The 24,647-nt window shown below is 40.5% G+C and overlaps 1 protein-coding gene across 1 annotated transcript in view; it reads right to left on the bottom strand.

Annotated features, from left to right (window-relative positions):
* Nucleotides 1-24,647, bottom strand: part of KIAA0825 (KIAA0825 ortholog) — a 441,165-nt gene that overhangs the window by 221,608 nt on the left and 194,910 nt on the right. Inside the window, exons 15-16 of the mRNA XM_056112442.1 lie at nucleotides 6,078-6,257; nucleotides 4,968-5,201 (exon numbers count right to left, since the gene is read on the bottom strand). Of these exons, the coding sequence (XP_055968417.1) occupies nucleotides 4,968-5,201; nucleotides 6,078-6,257 (414 nt within the window). The remainder of the gene's footprint in view (nucleotides 1-4,967; nucleotides 5,202-6,077; nucleotides 6,258-24,647) is intronic.

The raw sequence follows: 24,647 nt of genomic DNA, 5'->3' as shown, positions 1-24,647 counted from the left end.
AACAACAAACAGATCTAAAAAGTAACAGGAGAGAAATAATAAAAACTAGAGAAGAAATTAATAACATAGAATCCAAGAAAGCAATTCAAAGAATCAATGAGACCAGGAGCTGGTTCTTTGAAAAAAATAAACAAGATAGATAAACCTCCAGCTAGATACAGAGGGGGAAAAAAAGAGAAAATCTATATTGGATCAGAGATGAAAGGGTAGAAATTACAACAGATCCATCAGAAATTCAAAATATGATTAGCGGCTATTATAAAGTTTTATGCTCTTAAACTGGAGAACCTAGAAGAAATGGACATATTCTAAGAGTCATGTCATCTCCCAATGAAGGAGAAGCAGAAAGCCTGAATAGGCCAATTATAGGAAGAAAATTGAAACAGTACTTAAGAATCTCCCCAAGAACAAAAGTCCCAGTCCAGATGGGTTCACTGGTGAGTTCTATCAAACATTTAAAGAAGATTTACTGCCTATACTCCTTAAGCTGGTGGGAATGCTGCCTAGTACAACCTCTGTGGCGAACAGTACAGAGAGTTCTCAGTAAACTTAGAATTGAACTGCCATATGATCCAGAAATCCCACTTTTGGGCCTCTATCCCAGGACATAACAACACTCTTTCAAAAGGACATTTGCACATGATTATTCATTGCTGCAGGCAGTGCAATAGCAAAGATATGGAACCAACCTAGGTGTCAAATGACAGATGAATGGATTATGAATATCTGGTATATATACACAATGGAATACTATTTAGCTGCAAGGGATGATGAAATCATGCAATTTCCTGCAACGTGGTTGGAACTGGAGGATATCATGCTGAGTGAAGTAAGTCAGAAGAAAAAAACAAACACAGAATGATCTCACTGATCTGTGAAGGATGAGCTACTAGGTAAGAAAATGTACTGTAGTGAAAGGGGGAAGCTTAGATTATCCTTGACGCCAGTGTTTAGAGAGGAGACAGACAGAGAAGGAAAAAGATCGAGGGGGGGGGGAAGAAGAGAAGAAGTAATGGATTAACAGGCATTGAGGCTTCAGTTTTACCAGTGGGTGAGGTTTATAGCCATATACCCAAAACACAGACTCAACAGAACTGAAAACATGAGATCAAAGCAGCAAACACTGGAACTTTGTAATGTGCCCGTCAAGTTGACAGGCAGGGTAGAGTAGGGTTGGAATGGGGAGGGAATCATGTGGGAACACTGGTGGAGGGACTGGTGTTGAATGATTGCATGCCTAAAATGCAACTACCAGTAGCTTTATAAATCATGGCTCTTTAATAAAAATGTTTTAATGTATTTTGATGTATTTTCATTGTATGTCAAATATATTCAATAAAGCTATAAAAACAAACAAAAAGAAAAAGAAATCATTCTGCTCAGAAACAACACAGAGCTCCCAGAAAATCTGTCTCTAGTCTATGGATTCTTCAGAAATTCATCATAATTTAAGAACCATCTTCAAAATTAACTGGAATGGTTTTGTAAGTTTTGTAATAAATGTATCCAAGATATAATTGAATTACATTGTAAGACTATTGTATTAGAGCCAGAGACAGTGAATGCACAGAGGAAAGTACTTGACTTGCATACAGCCTACTCTCAGCCCAGGAGCATGGAGTCACAGTGAACTGCTGGGTGTATCCCCAAGTCCCTGTCCTGCACCCCCCAAAAAATGTCTTGTGTTAAAATAATAAAGGTAAAAGCACCTAGTTCAGTCCTTAGTTTAAAATGATTACTTAGGGACCAAAGAGATAGTTCAGGGAATAAAGCTTGCAGACACCCCAGTAGTTCCTCAGAACAACATGGTATCCCAACCACCACCAAGTATAGCGCTGGAAGTTCGTGGGCAGCCAAAGGATGGCCCATGTAATCATGGTCCCTCAGGGTTGGAGCGCACTTTATTCTCAGGCCTTGAATTGTACTGACAGCCCACCTGGTCAAGAATCACAATGATTCTTGATTGCCTGAGCCCCGCACACACCCTGCTCAAAAAAAAATATTTTTTATTGTTTTTGACTAGGGATAAGTTCAGTGATGAAGCATTTACTTTACATATGGAAGTAAGGCCCAAAATACTTGTTCAGGACACATGCATGCATACACACACACACACACACACACACACACACACACGCATATTCTTAGCTGAATTTTTTTTTTCCTAATGAATATGTTTAGATAAACTAAAATATAGATAATATAAAATCTAATGCTCCTTTGTGATCATTCTGTGTGTTCTAAAGTTTTTTCTAATGCTTTACATGTTTGTAGCATAGGTTTTTTTTATTTACTCTTTGGTCTTTGACTCAAAAGATTGTACTCTAATCTTACAGATGATTTAACTGCAGAGACTGAGTAAACATTTAACAATCTAAGTAGGTATTAGGTAAAGATTACCAATTCTTCTCACAACTGCATTTCTTCTGGTATTAAATAAAATGTGAGGACTTCAACTACGAAAATTCCCAAATACTTCTTTAAAGCTTAAAGCAAATTCCAATCAGAACCTTTAAGCTGATGGCAAAGCAATAAATCCATCCGAGTAAGCACTGAGGTCTGACTGTGATGAAATTAACAAGACACCAGGGAATGATCTTTTAAGAATGTCACTCAGGGTCAGGAAGGTAGCTCAAAGAACTAGAACTCATTCTTTGCATGCCAGAGGCCTGGTTTGATCCTCACTGCTAGGAGTGAGGATCAAGCACTGAGCTGGCAATTGTCCCCTGAGCACCACTGAAAGTGCTCCCTTAAATGAAAAATGTCACTCATTGACTATGTTGACATCTATTTAAGCCATATCTTTATATGTGTATATATGTATGTATAATATCCACTTAAATATTCATATTTTCAGTAAAAATAATTAGTTCAATTTTCTCTGAAAGCATTTGTTGATCAACCACAATAGCAACTGAATGCAGGAATCCAACGGTGAAGTGCTGCTTGAGCTGACAGTACTGGCGATTACCCAGGCCACCCAGGCAGTGCTGAGGGGCCCCAGGGGCCACGCCCAGTCATGTGCCTTAACCTTGGTGCCCTGTCCTCTTCCCGGCCCTGTACATCTACTCTTAGTTATGAGCATGTGAAGAAGATTATTTAGTAAGGAAATGGTATCTTTTTTTTTTTAAGTAAGAAATGGTATCTTTTAAAGAAATGGTATTTTTTTTTAAGTAAGTATTTTTTTGGAACCAAAGACCAAATGTTTTGAAATGTTTTCGAAGGACTTCCAACTTTTTTTTTTTTTTTGGTGGGGGTTGGAGGAAGTCCACACCTGGCAATGCTCAGTAGTTATACCTGGTTCAGCACTCAGGACTTTGTCCTGATGGTGCTCAGAGGACATAGGAGATGCTGGGGATTAAACCCTGGTCAGTCATGTGTAAGGCAAGCATCTTACCTGCTGTACTATCACTCCAGCACCCAAATATTTTTGAAAGCAAATTTGTTCATGACTTGAAAGCCACCAGCCAAATAGTGCCATTCACATAACATGCTATGTTAACTATAGACCATGCTCCTGAATTACAGAAAATTTCTGAAATATCCGAAAGCTAAAATGAAGAGCGATGGCAACAACTCAGACAGGAGGAACTTTAGTCATGAAAAGCTGACATTTTCCCATTTCAATTAAATGACTTTACTAGAATCAAAGGCAGTTTAATAGGGCTTGGACAGAATTAAAGCATTACTATGAAAGGTCACAGATAGATAATTGATTTGAGTATGTAGCATAAGGTCGGTGGATAAGAGCCACATTATTTAGGAACTCCATGGAGAAGAATGAAAGAAAGGCTAGTTCCTTCAACTGACTTTAGTGGGTTCCCTGTAGTATTTTCTCATTAAAGTTTTCCTTATAATTAGTGAAAAAACATTCCTCTTTAAGGATAAATAAGAAGGAAACTGTTCTACTTCAAAAATCCCAAAGAAGATTCACGAAGGCAGATGTGTTAATATACGTTCAAAGGAATCATGAAATTCTTAGAAAGTAGAAACATCTAAGCAGAAGAAAGCATTTGAAAAGAAGGAACTTAGTGTATAAAATAAGTGAATAATGTAAATAACAAATTATTCTTATTGCACTAATTAGATGCTAAATTCTGAATTTGAACAAAGCACTTGAGTTTAGAGCAATAGGAATAAAGGGGAAATACTCTGTCAGGAAAGTAAGTGTAGTTACCAAGGGGTGCTATTTTTGACCTAAAAACTACACATGTTGATGTGTTCACAAGAGAAAAGAGAGTAATAATTGGTAATTGCAGGGGGGGGGGAAACTTCAAGGAAAGAATAATTAAACTGAATATCAGAACAATTTTCTTGAGAGTATGAATTTTAGATTACTCAATAGATCTGAAGGAAATTAATCAAGGCACGTAACTAATAAATGAATACTAACAGGAAACAAAATATCTGAGAAAATTTCAAATAGGTAATTAAGCCAAAAGGGTGATCAGTTTGCCAGGGATGTGGGGCATACACCTCACTCACATTTGATACCTTAGTTCCTGGGACATGGGGTCAGACTACTGAAGTCATTTCATTTATAGTTTATTTGATTAAAAGTCTTCTATGAAAGAAAATTACAGGTCTAAAATATATGTGGTGAAAATTCGGCTAATATAATTTATGATTCTTATAATGTTTACAATTTTACTTGAGCTCATATTTTATTAGATTCTTCAAAGTTGAATATATTTATATATCTCTATCTATGTTGGTTTCTAGGTCACACCCAGTGGTGCTCTGGCCTCACTCCTGGTTCTGCACTCAGGGATCCCGCTGGCAGTGTATAGGGAGCATATGGGATGCCAAGGATGTCTCTCTCTCTCTCTCTCTCTCTCTCTCTCTCTCTCTCACACACACACACACACACACACACACACCTGCAGATTGGCTGCAGGTAAGGCAAGTACCCTTCCCACTCTCCTATTGCTCCAGTCCCCAGAGATATTTCTTAAAAACAAACATACCTTTGCTTGAGTCTTTTCTTTTGGTTTCTTTAGGAGTATAATTCCATTCTTTTGGAATGCTCTCATGCACGTGCTCAGGAATATGGTGCTTGTTTATATTTCTTTCACAGTTCCTCCCAGAGTCCATCACCGAGATGATGTCCTGAACAATACTCTTGACAGCATCAGTCAGTGCCAATCTCAAGCAGCGGATAACCTCCGGCTCAGATGCCGGAGATCCCAGGCACTCTGAAACTTTAAAAATAAGATAATGTGCTTGTCAAGTTGACAGGAGGGATAGGGTGAAGGTTGGGATGGGGAGGGAATCTGGGAACACGGGTGGAGGAAAGTTGACACTGTTGGTGAGACTGGTGTTGAAACGTTACGTGCCTAAAACACAACCATCAATAGCTTTGTAAATCACAGTTCTTTAGTTAAATAAATGAAAAAGAATTTAAAAATAAAAATAACATAAGCATACTATAGATAGCACAATCTGGTGTTATTTTCACATTGTTCAGAAATTCAACTTCTTAATAATTGTTTTAAAGTTATAGAAAGTAGAGCTGGAGCATCTCCAGTGAGACCTTGGGGGTCCCCAGCTCTGCAGGGCCTAGGCACATTGCATCTTCAAGTTCTCATACGGAGTCATCTGGTCCTGTATGCCAAGTGTTGCAGGGAATGGTCCTGGGACCCTTAGTGGTCCTTGCGACACCCTCCATATAGAACTGTACTTTTTTTTTAAAAAAATACTTGACTAGTAGTTTGACCATCTTTTTTGAAAAAATACATCCAAGTACCACAAAACTATTTTATCAAATCTTACTAAATGATCAAAACATAATCTGACAAATATTAAATCTGTTTTTAAGTGACCACGTCATACTAATTTTTTCCATTGGCATTACATAATATCTCCCTTGACCTCCCCTCCGTTTGTCCCAAGTTTACTAAATTTGAACAGGAACAAATACTTAATGGTTTTCAAGAGAAGTCTATATACTAAAATGTATACCAGTTGAGCCTCTAATTTATTTGAAACTGACTCAAATAAAGCTCTAGGAACCATATTTAAAGACATATCTAAGACTCTATAAAGTACTTTATTTGCAAGCAGTGAATTTTTTGTACCTGGAATTTTGCATAAAGACTCCCACAATTGTTCTTCTTCTATGTAGCTCACAAAAACATTTCCAAATGTTTGTGGAGAGAAATTGCAGTGGTACAACACTTTAAAGATGGCTTCCACCAAGCTGAATCCTTGGTTTGGAGTTTTTTCTTTATCAGAACTTTGTTCATGAGAGGTACGTTCTTAAAAAGAGTAATAATAATTTAACAATGTAGGTATCAGTGAAAGTTAACAAATTCATTTCACTTACCCTAGATTGATATTCTAAGCCTGTATTTGATTGTCATTTACATAGTCATTTACATAGAAATGCCACACTCTTCCAGATCACTGGGCCTTCATTCTGATACTGTTTCTGAAATGTTCCTGGGGAAAAGTGTACATGTGCACGTGTGTGTGTGTGTGTGTGTGTGTGTGTGTGCAGAATTGTGAGAAGGACCTCAATGATACCACTTTAAAGGAACAATGCTAGTTTCCCTCTATGTACATTCTTTGTTCTCATAAAGAAAGATTTTGTTTACTTATTTTCATTTAAAAGTAATATAAGTTAATTCTAAAAATTATAAAAAGAATTCAGACTACCAATTGGTGATATAGCAAACTATCATCACTATATTTAATGCAGTCTTTCATTCATTTTATATATGTATATATGTATGTTATGTCTGACTTGAACACCAAATATTCTATACACATTCTTCCCATGCAAGCACCACAGTCATGTGAGTATCATAACCAGACGTGTGACCCCTGTTGAGCCCCACAACAGTCAGCAAAAACAAAAGAACAAAAGAAAAGAAAGGGGGCGGTCAGAAACTTGTACTTAAAAACAACAACAACTAGTAAAAAGAATCAAAATCCTTAAATGAATGGATTAGAAGAGTTTTGTATTTGGTGAACAGGTTCATACAGTTGGAAGGTAGCAGCTCAGAGAAGGCATGAAAACACGGAAGAGTTCTTTCTCTCTCTCTCTCTCTCTCTCTCTCTCTCTCTCTCTCTCACACACACACACACACACACACACAGACACACACACACACACACCACACACACACACCAGCTTTTCCATTTGGCTGTCCCTTGGTTGAGAAATAGAGTTAAAAATAGATACTTGTTTCTTGTTTCTTAAATTGGAGTATATGTGCCATAGTTGTTATTGTGTTATTGTGTATTGAAGAATAAAGAATTATGGAAATTAACTACTGAATACATACATATACATACATATATATAATCTATTTAAAATTTGTTCAATCTTTCTATCTCTCTTTGGGATTTTGTGTTCTGAAAATTATTATACCTTTATTTGGAATATTAATTTCATGAAAAATGTATAGAGTACATTTAGAAATTTAAAAGTTTTAAAATACTTTTAGAATTAAGCTATCAACTAACCAAACAAATGTGCAAATGTGGACCTTTTCACTTGAGAATGAAAAGATTTACCAACTGGTTTCTCAATACAACTACACAAGAACCCCCACAAAGATAGAAACATTCAATTGCCCTTTTATACCCACATTTGTGTCCATTTTTATGTTCTCAAAAATCTGTAACCAGATGTTCCTATCTTGATATATCATAGGTTGACAGAAAGACAAAGTAATCATTTCTATTTTATCTGGATAATTAGGACAATGTACTCAGTGTCATGTATGAAAAATTATTTTTTGAATTAAAGATGATGATCCAATGTGCCATCTCATATTTTAAATACTTTGAGTAAATATAGCAGATTATTTTGGAATGAGTCATTTTCTTCTTTTCTATACTTTCAGTGTGACTGATATGGGGAGATGGAGGATGAAGCTAGGCAGTCACAGTGGCATAAATAAGCGAAATTACCAGGAATCATGCAATCACAGGAAAGTGCAGGGTGTGAGGAATAGTTAACAACAAAAAATTTATAATAATTATTATTACTCCTATTATTGTACAAATGTCAGGTTTCTTTAATGTGTATTACTTTGATTTTATCTCTGTTTTTCTTCTGACCTGGAGTAAAGTTGTGTACATTTTCACTTGGCTTGGGCATTTTTGCTCTTTGGAAAGCACAAGCAGATGAAGTCATTTGTTTTCCTAGACTTTCCAAAAGCAAGAAAAGCTAAACCTCGTGTAGTTTCTTGGTGTGGACTGCCTGAAAGTCACTTTTGCAGGACGTAAGAAGTCAAAAGTTGGGCAAGGAAGACAGATGAAAGGAATTGAGTGCATGGGGGAAACCAAAGTTCAATGCCAGGCACCAATTGGTTTGTCCCCAAGCACAGGCTAGAGTGAGTCCTCCCCAGGAGCACCTGTTCCCTGCTTGCTGCTAGTGCTCAAGGAAGTCTGAGTGAGGCTCGGACGGAAGCTGGGCCTGCAACCCAGACTCTTAATTCCATCACAGTCTTCAGGCCTCACCTGGGTACGATGTTTTGTAGGACAGTGTGGCAAGAAGAAAGGCTCTCTTGGCCGTAACTAGGACAACCATGCAATTGACAAGGAATGATCATCTTCCAAGGGTCCTCTGTGCCAGGCAGAGGGCTGAGGTGAGGCTCTCAGAACCACTGTGCTTCAGCATTCTGCCAGACAGTAGGCTGCATGCCGCTGAGAATTTATACAGAATTGATTTGGAGATAGGAAGTGATTCTGACATGTCTTGCATATCTGAGTTTCAAATTGAGATTTTTACTAGCTCTGTAACAATCTGGTGATAATTCAGAAAGAATTGTCAGGCATCACGGGGGTGGCTTTAAATTTCATTTTGCCTGCTGAAAACTGGAATGAGAGTCGCTTATCCCAGTTTTAGAGACAAACAATGTAAAATTGAAGAAAATTCGGGAATGTGGACCCAAATCACAAAATTAGTAGAAATTTGCCTGTATGGTTGAATTAGAATCTCAAATCTTTTAGGCTGCTTTGCCATAACTGGCTACTGTTACTGACAGTAGCCTCTGGATGCAAACCTCTCTGTTCAAAGCAAGCACTTGGCAGGTGCTATTATGACCTTAACGCAAAAACACCTTTATCTCACTACAATTCTACACTGCCACATCCATGATCTGAAACATCTCCAGCACAGTTTTATTCTGGGACTTCCTATGGATCTGTATCTTGTAATTAGATACTTTCCAGCAACCAACCGGTGTTACAGATTTAATTCATTGAAGAAGGAAGAAAGGAAGGGAGAGAGGAATAGATTTCCTGAGGGTGGCCCAGGCTATGCTATCAGCTTCAGGATCCTTTCCTCAAGGTCCTATTAGGCACCTGGTGGATTCCCTTAGGTCTACCATGAATATAACTGTCACCATTTCTTTCTTTCTTTCTTTCTTTCTTTCTTTCTTTCTTTCTTTCTTTCTTTCTTTCTTTCTCTGTCTCTCTCTCTGTCTCTCTGTCTCTCTCTCTCTCGCTCTCACTCTCTCGCTCTCTTTTTTTATGCTTTTTGGGTCACATCTGTCTATGATTAGGGTTTACTCCTGGCTCTGCACTCAGTAATTACTCCTGGTGGTGTTGGTGGGAACATATGAGATGCTGAGGATCAAACCCAGGTTGGCCATGTGCAAGATAAACACCCTACCCACGGTACTAGCATTCTGGCCCTAATTGCCACTGTTTCGTTTACAGTGACAGTCCTACTTATATATCCACCAATCTTAGTTCACTCCTTGTATGTAAGCCCTGCCTCCCTCCCGAAGGGTACACATGAATGATCCAACAGGCCACCACTCACACTTCAGAATAACCCCCAGGTATTTCTCACTGAGCTCCCCACGGCAGTTTTTCTGTATCAGTGCACCTTTCGGGAAGACATAAAAAGTTGTCTCCTTCCAACTGAATATTTTTTTGTTGTTTTAACATTTATTTCCCGGTCAGTTTCCCCCAAGTGTCACCCCCTGCATAGCCACTGTGTCCTTGAATTTTCACATACTCCTGGAAAGCTCTTTCTCTTGATTTCCTGGGGGCTGTGTTTAGATTTCAGGTGGCCTCATTGGTGCTATCATTTTCTGCAGCTCTTCCTCTTTTATTATCTAGAACTAGAGGTAGCACATTTTTGTTTTGTTTTTGGCCATGCCTGGTTGTGCTCAGGGGACCAACCGGGGTCAGCAGTGTGCAAGACAAATACTTTTTCCCCAGCCCAGCTAATTTTTTTCTAGAAGGATCCAGATAATAAATACTTCAAAATTTTCAAGTCCTTTTTTCTTTTTTCTTTTTTTTTTTGCAAGTCCTTTTGTCTCTATATGAACTACTCTAGAAACTTGGTGAAAACCAGAACCTCTACCAGGAACTCATCCATAGACTGTTTTTTCTTAATGTCTAATTTCTTATATCACTTGTCTGTCCTCCCATAGGATTCCTTTTTAACACTTGGCTAGTTTTTATTATTTCAACCTAGTTCCTGCCCTTTTCCACAAAGAAATCAAACCGCCTTCCCCCTTCCTTTCTTTTCCCCTTCTGTACCAAACATCTGCTTAATTGGTATACAAATCGTGGATGTGTCTTATGAAATCTTAGTAGTGAGACTTAAAAAAAAAATAACACAATACTGATAACACAGCTCTAGATATTCCTAAAGTACCCAACAAACGTCTCATGTTCTCAAACAAACATCACTCACTTTATGCTATTTTCCTGAATCAATAATCTTAGCTAAGATGCATTTTCTAGTCAGACCTATATCTACCCTTTTAAGAAGTGGCTCTGATTGGCCACTTCTTAAAAACGAGTGCCATGTCTGTCCCTCCCCAACTATCATTCTAACGAATTAGAGCGGAGGCAATCTCTGAGTGGGCAGACTCGGGGTGGGGCAGGGGGCACCGGAATAGCTGCTGCTCACTCTGCTTTAGCTCATTCTCTCTCTGCTTGGTGTTGCATTCTGACTTGCTGTCTCCATTCTCCCATTTATACATATTTTGTTGTTGTTTGGGGGCCACCCCTGGCAATGCACAGGGGTTACTCCTGGGCTCTGTGCTCAGGAATTACCCCTGGTGGTACTCAGGAATTACCATATGGGATGCCCAGGATGAAAACTGGGTGGGCAGCGTGCAAGGCAAACATTTTCCCTGCTGTATTTATCTCTCCGGCTCCCAGTTCTGCCTATTAAGGGAGGCTATGTCTCTGCAAATATTCTAGGGTTTTCTGTTTCATAGGCGGTTCAGAGGGGAAGGCTGGAGGGAGCCGCTCAGTTCTGGAAAGTTGTATTGTCAAGACGCATGTTTCAAGGCCTATTCTCTGACCCAGGTTTTACCAATAATACTAAAGCTGCTACTTGGGATTCCATCTGCCTCCTTCTCCTTTCTCTATCAACTGGTTCATACACAATATAAACAAACACAAGATCTGGAGGCAGATTGTCTTTTGAATAACAAGAACGGGCCGCTTCTTACTACAGACACTTTTTGAAGCTCCCCGTGAGAGTTGAGCTTGTTAGTGCTTTAAAGGGAGGGTGGTGACGGGCAAGGAGGAGACCACCGACCCGCCAGGAGACTGTTGAGCGCTGGCAAAGATTCGCCGGTACACGGGGCGCGGGCGCTGTGCTTTCCAAGGCTGCTTGAGTTTTACTTTCCACAAGAATGTTGTTCATGACAAGTTCCTGCTGAGTCACTAAAACGGATTTGGCAGCAGGGTTGTGGAAGAGTTGCCAGGAGCTCGGGGATGCTGAATTAACCAGGCTCTAATGGGCATCCCTAACCAAAGGGAGGAGGCGGAAAGACTCATTTTAGACACAGGTTTAGAAAGTGCAAGAACAGAAAATGTGGCATTTAGATCAAGGACTCGACACCTAAAACAGGGGCTGGACTGGTAGGACTGCGGAGGGTGCTAGCTCTGCACTCAGCCAACCTCGGTTCAAACGCTGGCACTTCATATAGGCCCCTGAGCCCTGTGATCCCTGAGCGCAGAGCCAGGATGAAATTTTTTTTTTTACTTTTTGGGTCACCTCTGGCGATGCACAGGGGTTGCTCCTGGTTCTGCACTCAGGAATTACTCCTGGTGGTGCTCAGGGGACCATATGGGATGCTGGGAATCGAACCCGGGTTGGCCGTGTGCAAGGCAAATGCCCTACCCTCTGTGTTATTGCTCCAGCCCCCAAAGATGCCCCTGTTATCAGATACCTAGGGCTGGTTTCTTTACTGGATAAAGAAAAGAAAAAGATGGAAACAACTACAAATAATATAAAGGGAAAGAATCCAGGGTATGTGACTGACCCACTGACATCCAAAATCCACCTCATTCTAACTTTTATTTGTAGAATTGGGTCTCTCCTCTCTCCTCCCCTTCCCTCCTCTTTCCCTTACTCTCTCCTCACTTCTCTCCTTCCCTACTCTCCCCTATAACTTTCCCTGCCCTCCCTTTTCTCTTTTCCTCCCTCTCTCCCCTGTCCCTCCCTCTCTCCTTCCTTCCTTCCTTCCTTCCTTCCTTCCTTCCTTCCTTCCTTCCTTCCTTCCTTCCTTCCGTCCTTCCTTCCTTTCGTCCTTCCTTCCCTTTCTCCTTTTTTTCCTTCCTGATTTAAGATATCTTAAAAGAGTAATCATACCTTCTCAGGCTTTCCTTCACCAAATAAGATATAGCTAGGTTACTTAAGGAAGGTATAGCCTGGTTTCTACTTAACATTTTGAAAGGGCTTTTGCAAACACAATTGGTAAAGGGGACAGAGATAATTCTATGATATTCAGCTAGCTAGGCAGAACAGTTCAATTCTGATCTCTGGGGGTGTGGCTGTGGCTCTGGGGGTCCTGGTGTGTAAAGTGCCCAGGATCACCAGGGCCAGCCCAACAGTGCTTAGGAGGTCTCCAGGGCCATGCCTGGTATTCTAGTTGGGGAAGCAAGGGAATGTATAGTGGTGGGGCTTGAACTCACTGATTAATGTCTCCTTTGTTCAATATCCAATTACTTTTCTCTGTGTTGACTCATAAATGGACAGTATCCCTTTGAACAGACTACAGGGGGCCAGATATGGTCACACTTGAGTGTCGGTAAACCAACTGCTCCTAATTTTGCAGCTGGGAATCCTTGGGAGTTGGACATGTTTTGAGTTCCTGCTGTGTTTCCCCAATCAACACAGTCCTTGGATGTCCATATAATGGGCAATTAACTTAAGGCTATTTCAGTGGGAAATTTCTTCTGATAATTCTGGTAATAGGAAGATACTCATCCTATATATCCAATGGAAATGTCTAATCAGACCTTGAGAGAAAAGCTGCAAGTAGCATGTTTTGTGTGGTCTCCTCTGCAAGTGGCCACTGTGCAGGAACTCATGGGAGTGTAGTTACCATACAATATTCTAAACAAACTGCTCAGGGGAACAAATCCAGCTGTAAACCTCTTTTGTACAATCTTCATAAAAGAAATGTTTCTACGTTTTTGTTTGTTTTAGGCAACCCCAGTGATGTTCAGGGGTAACTCCTGTCTCTGGACTCAGGAATGACTCCTGCTGATGCTCAGGGAGACCATATGGGATGCCAGGGATTGAACCCAGTTCAGTCAAACGCAAGACAAATGCCACTGTACTATCTCTTCGGTCACAGTTTCTACATTTTTTAAAGGGGCCTGACAAGTGGTACTTGGGAGCCCAGTGAGTTAGTCTCTGTAATATTCATCCTGTAGTGTGGAGGGGACAGTCTGGTTTTGGCCCATTGACACAATCTTGCTCAGAACCTGTGGTTCTGGGGACAACCAGGGATAGATCTGGTGGTGTTGGTGTGAGGACAAGCAGTGTCAGGGATAGGAATCAGGAATGTGTGTAAGTAAAGCATGTGCTTCATCCTTAGAATGATCTCCCTGGCTCTGTTTGGACATCTTTAAATGGTTGGAAAATAATAATACAAGTGGACTCTGTTTTGTACTTTAAAACAGGATGAGAAATTCAAATTTGCATGTCCCTGAACTTTCATTAGAATACTGGGGATGGGGTTTAGGATGTTCTACCCCATATATGGCACCTTGGCTTATTCAAGATTTTCAGCTAAAGAAGTCTGAGAAAACAACGGAAAGATGAAAATAACTGTACTTCCCAACCACCCACCTCAGCAGTCTCTCTGAGCACAGGTGAGAAAGGCCCCATGGGAGAGGTGCCTGACCTCTATGCAGGAGGAAGACACCTTTATCTCTGAAGTCAGTGAGCCTGGGAGAACTCCACACAGGCTCTTCTAGCACGCCCAGCTTTCTGCACAACTGCCTATCCTCATGTATGTGCAACAGCCATGGCATCAACTCACCAGCATGCATCCGGCAGACTGGATGGGTCTCTGTGGTGCCTGGAATTGAACTCAGGGACTTGCACGTAGGCAGGTGCTGTATCTTTGAGCCGTCTCCTGGGTCCTAATATATATATATTTTTTTGCTTGGCTAACTTTTTCTTTGGGTCTTCACCTGGAAATCTGTCCTTATAGGTTTAATTTTCAGACCCAGTCAGGGATACTTGGAGAGTGGTGGAAAATGTCTTTCTCCTACGTGAGTTTCAAAAGAAAGGCATGGGCACGTGGGTGACTAAAGCAATCAGTGGCCAAGACAGTCTCCCCAGACTGGAGACAGATGGACAAAGAAATAGGGGAATGGAGAAACTTGACCTGGACCCCAGGCTGGTCCATAGACGGTTTATTTCTCTCTCCTTCCCAGCATAGTATGATCTCTCCCCTTACGATGCAATCATAGTCATAGTTGTTCGTAGTTCTAGTCATCATAGTTCCATCATTCTAGTCTCCTTGTAGACTCCATAGTCCTCTCCCTCATTATGTCTTTTTCCTCATATTGTCGCAGTCTCATAGTCCTCTACTTCCAGTCATTGTGATTATTTAGTCCTCTTCTTTTTGCAAAGTCTCAAAGTCTCTTTTTCCCAAAGTCTCAGTTCTCATCCTCCTCCTAGTCATTAACTTTCTAGTCCCCTCTTACTTACCTTGTAGCATAGTTATACAGAAATCATGAAGGGTGGGGATACACAAAGGTGAGATGAACATTATCATAACAACAAACAGATGGAAAGCCACTCCTTCAGGAGATTAACTCAAGGACAAAATTTCATCTGAGGGTTCAGCACTCTAGATTATTAGGAGATCCACTCAAGGGCAGGATTCCATCTAGGGTATATTGCTTCATCCTCTCCTCAGCTAGTAATTCATTTAATCAATCATAGTAAATTCACATTTTTTTACAGTTTAACTTGAAAAGTTGTTTATTCAATTTTTCCCAGTGAATGCAAAAATGAGGAAGACTAGAGAAGCTTGTATTTTAAGGTGTCCCACATTTTTCCCTTCTTGTAAGTTTAAGCAAATTTATTAGCAACTTCATAGGTCCTTGACTAGAGGCTTTTCTGGAATGACACAGATAAGAAAGTCTTTAGGATCTTCCTGGAATTCTTACTAGTGAAGTCTGATACCTATTTGTAAATAAAGATTTCTGATCATTAACCTTTTTACTAAAAGTATGTATCTTTTTTTTGTTCGTTTGTTTTTGTGAAACACCATGAGGTACAGTTGTAGATTTACAAATTTTTGTGCTTGAGTTTCGATTATACAATGATCAAGTACCCATTCCTCCACCAGTGCCCATTTTCCACCACCACGGATCCCAGTATCCCTCCCACACCCATCCCCCAATCCCACCCTGCCTCTGTGGCAGGGCATTCCCTTTTGTTATCTCTCTGTTTTTGGGTGTTGTGGTCTGCAAAAGAGGCATTGAGTGGCAATCATGTTCTGTCCATAGTCTACTTTCAACATGTAACTCCCCTCCTGGGAGGATCCTCCAAACACCCTTTATTTGGTGCTTCCTTCTCTATCTGAGCTGCTTTTACCCCTAGAATGCCCAGCTGGCCTCTAAGCCATGGAGTAATCCTCCTGGTACTGATCTCAGCTATTCTTGGGTATTAATCTCCTATTTTGTTACTTTATGTCCCCCAGATGAATGCAATATTTTCATGTCTATCCCTCTCTTTCTGACTCATTTCGCTTAGCATGATACTTTCCATGTGGTACCACTTGTATGTAAAATTCATGACTTCATCTTTTCTAACAGCTACATAGTACTCCATTGTGTAGATGTACCAAAATTTCTTTAACCAGTCATCTGTTCTTCTTATAATATTTCTAGCAATGTCATTTTTATGAACACAGTAAGAGATATATTAAGCTTAAAGATTGGCTCTCTGTGAGGCGAGTGCATCAGCAGCCTCATGGCGCCTTCAGACTTCCAGATACCCCAAAATTGCTGCTGTGTTTTTAGCCATAACCCAAAAACTTGGGGCAAAGTTTACCAAGAAAGTAAACGGCCAAAAGTTAGGTATGTGGGAAACACACCCACAAACCACCTCCGGCTCAGCTATATAATTGGAGACAAGCCCTCTTTGGTGCCTGATTGAACCGCTTAATGGACATGATCCCAGAGACTCAGAAACGAATCTCAGAACCCAGTGGCTTTAGGTAGAAATGCGTCTGGTCTCTGCAGTAGGCTACCGGTGCTGGGCCAACCCAGGTGGGAATAGGTTTTGTGCCTTGACCTGTTCCCCCTGGCGGCCCAGTGGCCGCCATCTGTCTGAGGCCACTGGATAGTCACATTTGGGCCTCCAGTGACGAGACACACAGGGCCTCGCGGGAAGGGGGTAGAGCCGGGCTTGTCCTCCCCACCCCAACGAGACCCCAAGTCATCACCTATGAATGGCCTCTCTTGCTCCAGATCAAACTGCTTAATGACCATGATCCCAGAGACTCAGAAACAAATCTCAAAACCCAGTGGCTTTTGGCAGAAATGCATCCGGATTCCACAGTACGTTACTGTCACTGGGCCACCCCAGGGAGGAAAGGGTGTTGTCCCTCCGCCTGCTCCCTCTTGGCAACTTGGTGGCTGTCATCCTCCAGAGGCCATTGGACAGTCAGGCTTGGGCCCACAGTGATAAAACTTGTTGGGCCTCACGGGATGGGGGGGGGGCAGCCAGGCCTGTCCTCCCCACCACAACAAGACCCCAAGTCATCGCCCATGAACGGCCTCTCTGGCTCCTCATCAAGCTGCTCAACGGCCTTGATCCCAGAGACTCAGAAACAAATCTCGAAACCCAGCGGCTTTTGGCAGAAATGTGTCTGGACCCCGCAGTAGGTTACTGTCGCCAGACCATCCCAGGGAGGAAAGGGTGTTGTCCCTCCGCCTGCTCCCTCTTGGCGACTTGGTGGCTGTCATCCTCCAGAGGCCATTGGACAGTCAGGTTTGGGCCTGCAGTGACGAAACTTGTTGGGTCTCACGGGATGGTGGGGGGAGCCGGGCCTGTCCTCCCCACCCCAATGAGACCCCAAGTCATCGCCCACGAACGGCCTCTCTGGCTCCTCATCAAGCTGCTCAACGGCCATGATTCCAGAGACTCAAGAGCAGATCTCTAAACCCAGTGGCTTTTGGCAGAAATCCCTCCAGATTTAAGTGTTAAAATTTTGGAATTTCAAAACCACATGGCCTTACTGCAGCCACGCGACATCATATGTTATTCATAACCAGCAATAGAACACAAATTGTCTATTGTCGCCTTTTCAGCAGATCTGAGTGTTGGGGTAAAATCTCAAATAATGGTGGGTCTGGTGTCGAAATAGTGAATGTGATCAAAGTAGAGAGAGAGTAATGTGGAAATCATCTGCCCCACAGGCAGGGGGAGGGTGTGGGATGGGAGTATACTGGGATTTTTGGTGGTGGAGAATGGGCACTGGTGAAGGTATGGGTGTTTCATTGTATGACTGAGACTTAGACCCAAAAGCTTTGTAACTGCTCTCATGGTGATTCAATAAATAAAATTATAAAAAATGGGGAAAAAAGTAAGGTGGAGTTCATGCACAATTCAATCAGCGAATCAGTGACTGAATAAATAGCAGTACTCCTACAAAAAAAAAAAAAGATTGGCTCTTCCTGGGGACATCACGCTATTATTCAAGACCATAGTCCTCAGGCCAGGTTAGTGTTTTCTGACAGCAGGGTCCTTATTCAGTTATTTCCTTTTGGGTCATGACATGGTTTGTTCCATGACTATGCTCTTAATTGGAGCGATAGCACAGCGGGTAGGGCATTTGCCTTGCACGCAGCCAATATGGCCGACCCGAGTTCGATTCCTCCGCCCCTTTCGGAGAGCCCGGCAAGCTACCGAGAGTATTCGATATGCCAGACACAGTAACAACAAAGTCTCCAATGGAGACGTTACTGGGCCCGCTCGAGCAAATCGATGATCAACGGGCCTTTATTTTATGCTTCTTAGTTTGTCCCCTTTCAAGGTCAGGGTAGCTTACAGCTTGCCCTGGGTCCATTCAGTCCCTTTGTGGGGACCCTCTCTTGGGGGGTGTTAGGAAGAAAGGGCAATTGCGGTTTAAATCAGGTAAATATGATGGATGGCCAGGAGTAAATATTATTTGGAGTCAATCAACTCCCATGTTACAAAAGCATAGCATCAACTGTATTCCTATGTCTATACGAAAAGGACATTTCTAAACCATGCAAATGACATAAAGAAAAGAGAAAAGCAATATAGAATTATTAGAGCTTGATGGAATTGGGTGTGCCTCAGGGGCACTGTTGTGGGAGTACCTCAATAAACTTAAGCTCCCTGCAGGAGAAGCGAGGACAACCCAGTGTTACCCAACACTCTTATACAGACCTACTCATTTATTCATGCAGAGTATTTTGGCTGTATATGATGATAGAATTTAGAGTCTAGATGATCCAACAGCCTAAACTATTGATTGTCTGATCCTCAATAGAAAAATGAATGCTGACCCTTATCTGGAACATTGAAAGTAAGCATACATATATTTTCAATTTTTAAGAGTACAGAAGGACATCTTCCCTCTACTTCCAAATAATTTGTGAGTAAAAGTAGGTCTCAACACTTCATAACGGCCTTTCTTCAGTATAAAAATCTGTCGATCCCTATATGTCCCTGTTTTTCCCTTTAAATTATTTTTCTGCCCTTTTTTTTCTGTTTTTGTCACTTTGTATTCTCAATACCTGAACAAGTGCTTGGGAGAATAGTACCTTATAGATAAAAGTTGAAGTTGTAGACTGCAGAGATGCTCTGAATGGGTGCGGGTCAGGAGAAAGGGAGAGAGAGAGAGTTGATTACACGTGTGTTTAACCAATTTCTGTCTGTCTGGAATCTTTTTTCTCAGACAATCTAAGTTATTCTTCATTGCTTGTTGTGTCCCAGTACAATGTGAGGCCGCAAGAGTCACCCATTTTAGAAAAGCACTTTGTAATACTTATTAGAAGGTGAGATTATCTAATTTTTGTATAAGATCTGTCCACCCTACTTTCTATACCAATTAATCTTGCAGAAATCTAAGGAATATTTTACATGATTATAATTGAATCCAGTTTATGTATGGATCTATTGTTAATATACACCCCATTGTACTGAGAGCAATGCATTTCTGTAGACAACATATAATATCAAGTAATTGACATTTTTAGAGTTTGATTTAGAATAGCATTTCTTAGTAATCATTGACACAAGTCTGGTGCTTTTATTTTAGAATTCATTGAAAAATAATAGATAAACTTGTAAGAAGTGATAGTTCTTTTCTCTTCTCACAAGGACCACTTAAAAATCAAGAGGGCAATTTATGCAATTTCTCTGCAATCTAAGTTTCCTAATTTTCAAAATGGTTTTAATAATCCATGGATCACAAATGAAATAATATGTTAAATCATGTTCAACTGTTGGGGGAAAACTGCCACATAAATCCCTGATAAGAGTATCACTTGTAATCTAATGCCCAATTACCCTAAATGCTAACACTAGAAGCACATTAACGACTAAAGAAACACATGTCCCCATAGTTATGTTAGACATTTTTTAGATGCCAGGAAGAGATAAAATAAAGGCTCTCAAGGGATATTCTAACAGATAATTTATTTGAGAGTATTTATTTGATTTGATTCTGGTCTTCACATGCATGATAACATCTAGTACAATATCTTCTCGGGCAAATCTTTGTTCAAGGGGAAACCTCACTTTCAACAACACATTAGATGTATCCTTGGTTAAATGGGAGAGTTGTAAAGCAGAAGAGACAGAGACCTCTGCGTGGAGAGCATAAGATGAGTCATCACTGGAGAAATTACACCAGGCATTTTCTTTAGGCATTCATTATAAAAGAAGAAAAGAATCTAATACAAACCACAAAGTGCCAACTGTCTTATTTTTACTATTTATTTTTAGAGCCTCAAAATAAGGGCTGAAGCGAAATACAGTGGGAAGAGTGTTTGCTTTGAATGTGGTTGAACTGGGTATGATTCCTGCATCCTATGTGGTCCCTTGAGCACGTCCAGGAGTAATTCCTGTGTGCAGAACCACAAGTAATCCCTGAGCATCTACAAGTGTGTACCACCCCCCAGCCAAAAAAACCCTACCACTACCAAAAAAAGAAAAACACCTCAAAATAAAGATAATTTGATTATATCTGTATTCTTTTCTTTTTTTTATAAATGAGGACTGCATACATACCACAAAGCTAATAAAAAAAAAAAAGAACAGTTGTCACGGAAATTTAATTGGCCTCCACTCATGCATTCAATAAATACTTTTGAAATACATTCTATGCTCTCCATCAGTCTGAAGTTCTGAGAATCATGTTGAATATTGAGGATAAAACACTGAACTGTCTTTTACTCCTTGCTCTGTGCTCAGACTTCATTCCTGGTGAGGCTTGGGGTTCAGGGGATGGAACCTGGGAAACAATGTACAAGGCAAGTACCCTATTGCTGTACTATCACTTAAGCCTAGAATATCAAACTATCTTTGCCCTAAGAGAAATTTCACTGGGACAGACATTAAATATATATATCTCAATTTTTTACTTAAATTCATGATAAGTGTTACAAAAGGAATTCTTGTGGGACCTTATGTAGAGGCCCAATTTTTTACTTAAATTCATGATAAGTGTTACAAAAGGAATTCTTGTGGGACCTTATGGTCCAATTAATGATGAATTCCTAGGAAATAATATTCAAGCTGAAAAATAATTAGCTAAGACCCAGAGACTATAAAACTGAGCTCCCAGAAGAAAACAACGCAGAGTCTTTTGCCCCCGTGCCTGGCTTTCCTCACAGGGACCCCGTGTAGGGGGGTGAGTTCCCCCCCCAACCCGGAGCAGAGGCCCGGCAGCTGAAGACTCCAGGAACCAGCCACAGCCATATTCAAGACCACTCTCCACACTCTCTTATGAGCCTCATGCATGAAGGAAACAACAGAAGAACCCAGGTATGTGGGACCTGGGGCTGAGATCTCCAAGCCTGCTCAGATCAGGACTGGGCCTCCTCCACCCAGATCTCCCATCTTCCGGTAGCAAGATAGTTACACCCACCAACTGCTCCTGGTGCCATGTAATCCCATCAATGGCCAAGAGCCAGTGACTATAAAACCGAGCTCCCAGATGTGTGTGGCTGCATTTGTGGCCACATGACCTCTTATTTCCTATTTCTTGCTCTCGGAGAACCCACAGGCTACTGAGAGCATCCTGCCCACACAGCAGAGTCTGGCAAGCTCCCTGTGGCATATTTTATATGCCAAAACCCAGCAACAATGATGGGTCTCATTTCCCTGACTCTAAGAGCCTCCAATGTGGCACTTGCTAAAATCTCAGGGCTATGACAAATGGAGATGCTACTGGTGCCGACTCGAGGAAATTGATGAAAATTGGAAGACAGTAATACAGTGAATATTCAAGCTGGAAAATAGCTAGCAGTTTCCAGGAAAATGCAAAAGATTCTACACACACAAATGTGCCCTTTTCTTTTGCAGTGAAAACTCGGCACATAGGACAACTGAGAGGTTATAGGAATATCAATATCTTGAGGAAAATCAATATCTCTTTCCTCAAGACTCTTCTCTATGTACTTGATGGTATAAATATACAAAAATCTAGGATATACAGAAGAGTACAGAAGACAGAAGAGTCTGTGTGGAGCATGCAAAACTTCAGAGAGAAGATGTTTAGATAAGTCTGTCAGAGCCTTTTTGGGGGCATTGTTCATCTCAAGGATCTTTATGCTGGATAATCAATGAGTAGCCACCAACAGTTTTTAGCAGGGGAATAACGTAATCAGAGCTGTCTCTAAATAAGAATATGCTTTCTGACTTCTGGAAATTTTGTGACAAAATGGTTTAAACTTTATAAATATGTCTCTTGAAAAGTGAAAACTAGATTCATTCTCAAATTCCTTTGACTTCTACAATAACAGGCTTGTTGCTCATTGAAACCAAAGCACAAAAAATTGTAAATCTACAACTTTAAAAAAAATAAAATAAAATAAAGGGGAAAAAATAAATAAAAGGTAAATGTTAAAAAAAAAAAAGGCAGAGACGAGCAGTAGAAAGAGCAGCATCAGTTTTTAGGTCTTGTTAAAAACACATAACCCCAGACCTCACCCAGGATCTAGTCAATCAGGATTTGCAGTCTGAAAATGAACCCAGTTGCATTTTCACATCAAGAAGCATCGTTTTAATAATCGTACCCCACAAGCATCCCATTTTCATGAAACTGAACAGATCCTAGGTGACAATGTAATGGGGCTGTAATGATCCTGTGGAACCTCCATCTAGGCTCCTCTCGCATCCTTCTCAGCTAAAATCCAGTCATTATTAGCCAAAACAGGCTGTGACCTTAGTATTAGGAGATCTAAGGGTATCAAAGATGCATCTTTCACTTTAGATCACCTTCTTCAATACAACGATAAAATGCCACTTTGGTCATATCATAAGATGAAACCACTCACACACACACACACACACACACACACACACACACACACACACGTTGAGTAAAAAATCATCTAGCTAAACTCTGCCACAATATGCTTCTCATTACCCAAAAAGATCAGGAACACATTAACTGCAAAATAAGAACTGGAAATAACTTGTCAGTTTTAAGTTAACCTTCCCATGGCAGTGGTCATAGCCCTTTAACTAGAATTTTCTGGAGAATGGAGCAATCCCAATTCCTGGGAGCTTTCCTGCCTAGATGCTATATGGTATGGTGGGGGGAAGCACAGTCTCTGGAGCCCGGAGTATAGACCAAATCCTGCTCTGCATTTATGAGATGTGTGAGCAGGACAAGTGACTTAATTTCTGTTATGTTTTTTATTTCCTCTGTTTGTAAAATAGAACTGATAATGGTGCCTATCTCACAGAGTTGTTACAAAAATTCAGTGAGTGAATACATTTAAAACACTGAAAAACAATGTCTGGAACATGTTTAATATTATGTATTTGCCAATGTGTTGTTGTTATGCTATTACAAGTACATTTCACCAGAAGTCAAAAAGTTTCACTGGGAATCATTCTTGGGGCAATGGGCAAAGGAAAGAATGTTAGTCACACTTCATTTCAAATGTCAGGAGCAGGAAAAGGCCACCTGCTAACAATTGGGAAATGGCCAGCTATTCGCTTCTTTGAAACTGGTGGTCTCAAAGACCAAATGACCAGAACAATGGCCTGAGGGTTGAAATTTCAATCCAAACTACTGTCTTAAAATGTTTAACTCTTCTGCACTATCTGTGGTATTTTTCTTCATAGTTCAAAATACTTAATTAAAAAGATAACCAAGAAATTGTACCCTTTCGTAGTCAACAGAAACATACAAAAAGGCTTTAGCAATCACTCCCTTAAAATACTACATTTTTGTGTTTTGTTTTGGGGCATGTAGTGGTGCTCAGGGCTTCCTCCTGACTCTGTGCCCAGGGTTCACTCCTGGTGGGACTCAGGGGACCATACGAAGTGCCAAAGACCAAACCTGGTTCTGCCACGAACAAGGCAAGTGGCCTGCCTTTTGAACTATCACTCCAGCCTCCCAAAATACTACATATTTTTATGCCAGAGGAATTATTCATTGGTGAGAAAAACATAGTTTCAGTTCCTAGAAGCCTATAGCCTTTCAAGCTTACTTTATATATCAATTTTTTATCATCATATATTACATTTTATTATATTTTGGCTGTCAGCCAAATTGCATCTCATATCACAAAATGTTATTTTTATATATGCTCTGCTAATTCTTTAAAAAATGAACAGAAATTCTGATATATCATTTTCATGGAACAAATTTAAAAATTGACAACACTTAAACTATAGCTAAAGTTATGTTTTAATCTTTATAGTAGTTGGTGGTCTATCAAGAAAAATTTCATGCCAGCAGAATGTAATCATGGCTTATTACAGAACCTTAACAAACTTTATTTTAACAGTTTTTAGTAAGACTCAGTGGTAGAGCGTATTCTTCACATATATGAGAGCTTGGGTTTGATTCTCATCATCAAAAACCAAGTTAAATTCTTTCTATGTCTATCCCTCTCTTTCTGACTCATTTCGCTTAACATGATACTTTCCATGTAGTTCCACTTGCATGTAAATTTCATGACTTCATCTTTTCTAACAGCTACATAGTACTCCATTGTGTAAATGTACCAAAGTTTCTTTAACCAGTCATCTGTTCTCGGGCACTCAGGTTTTTTCCAGATTCTGGCTATTGTGAAGAGTGCTGCAATGAACAAACAAGTGCAGATGTCACTTTGACTATACTTTTTGGCCTCTCCGGGGTATATTCCCAGGAGTGGTATTGCTGGGTCAAAGGGGAGCTCAATTTCTA

This window comes from Sorex fumeus, unplaced genomic scaffold (assembly GCF_029834395.1).
Source record: "Sorex fumeus unplaced genomic scaffold, SorFum_2.1 ptg000018l, whole genome shotgun sequence".
Classification (NCBI taxonomy): domain Eukaryota; kingdom Metazoa; phylum Chordata; class Mammalia; order Eulipotyphla; family Soricidae; genus Sorex; species Sorex fumeus.
The sequence above is the reverse complement of the archived record's forward strand: the minus strand, read 5'-3'. Positions and strand labels throughout refer to the sequence as shown.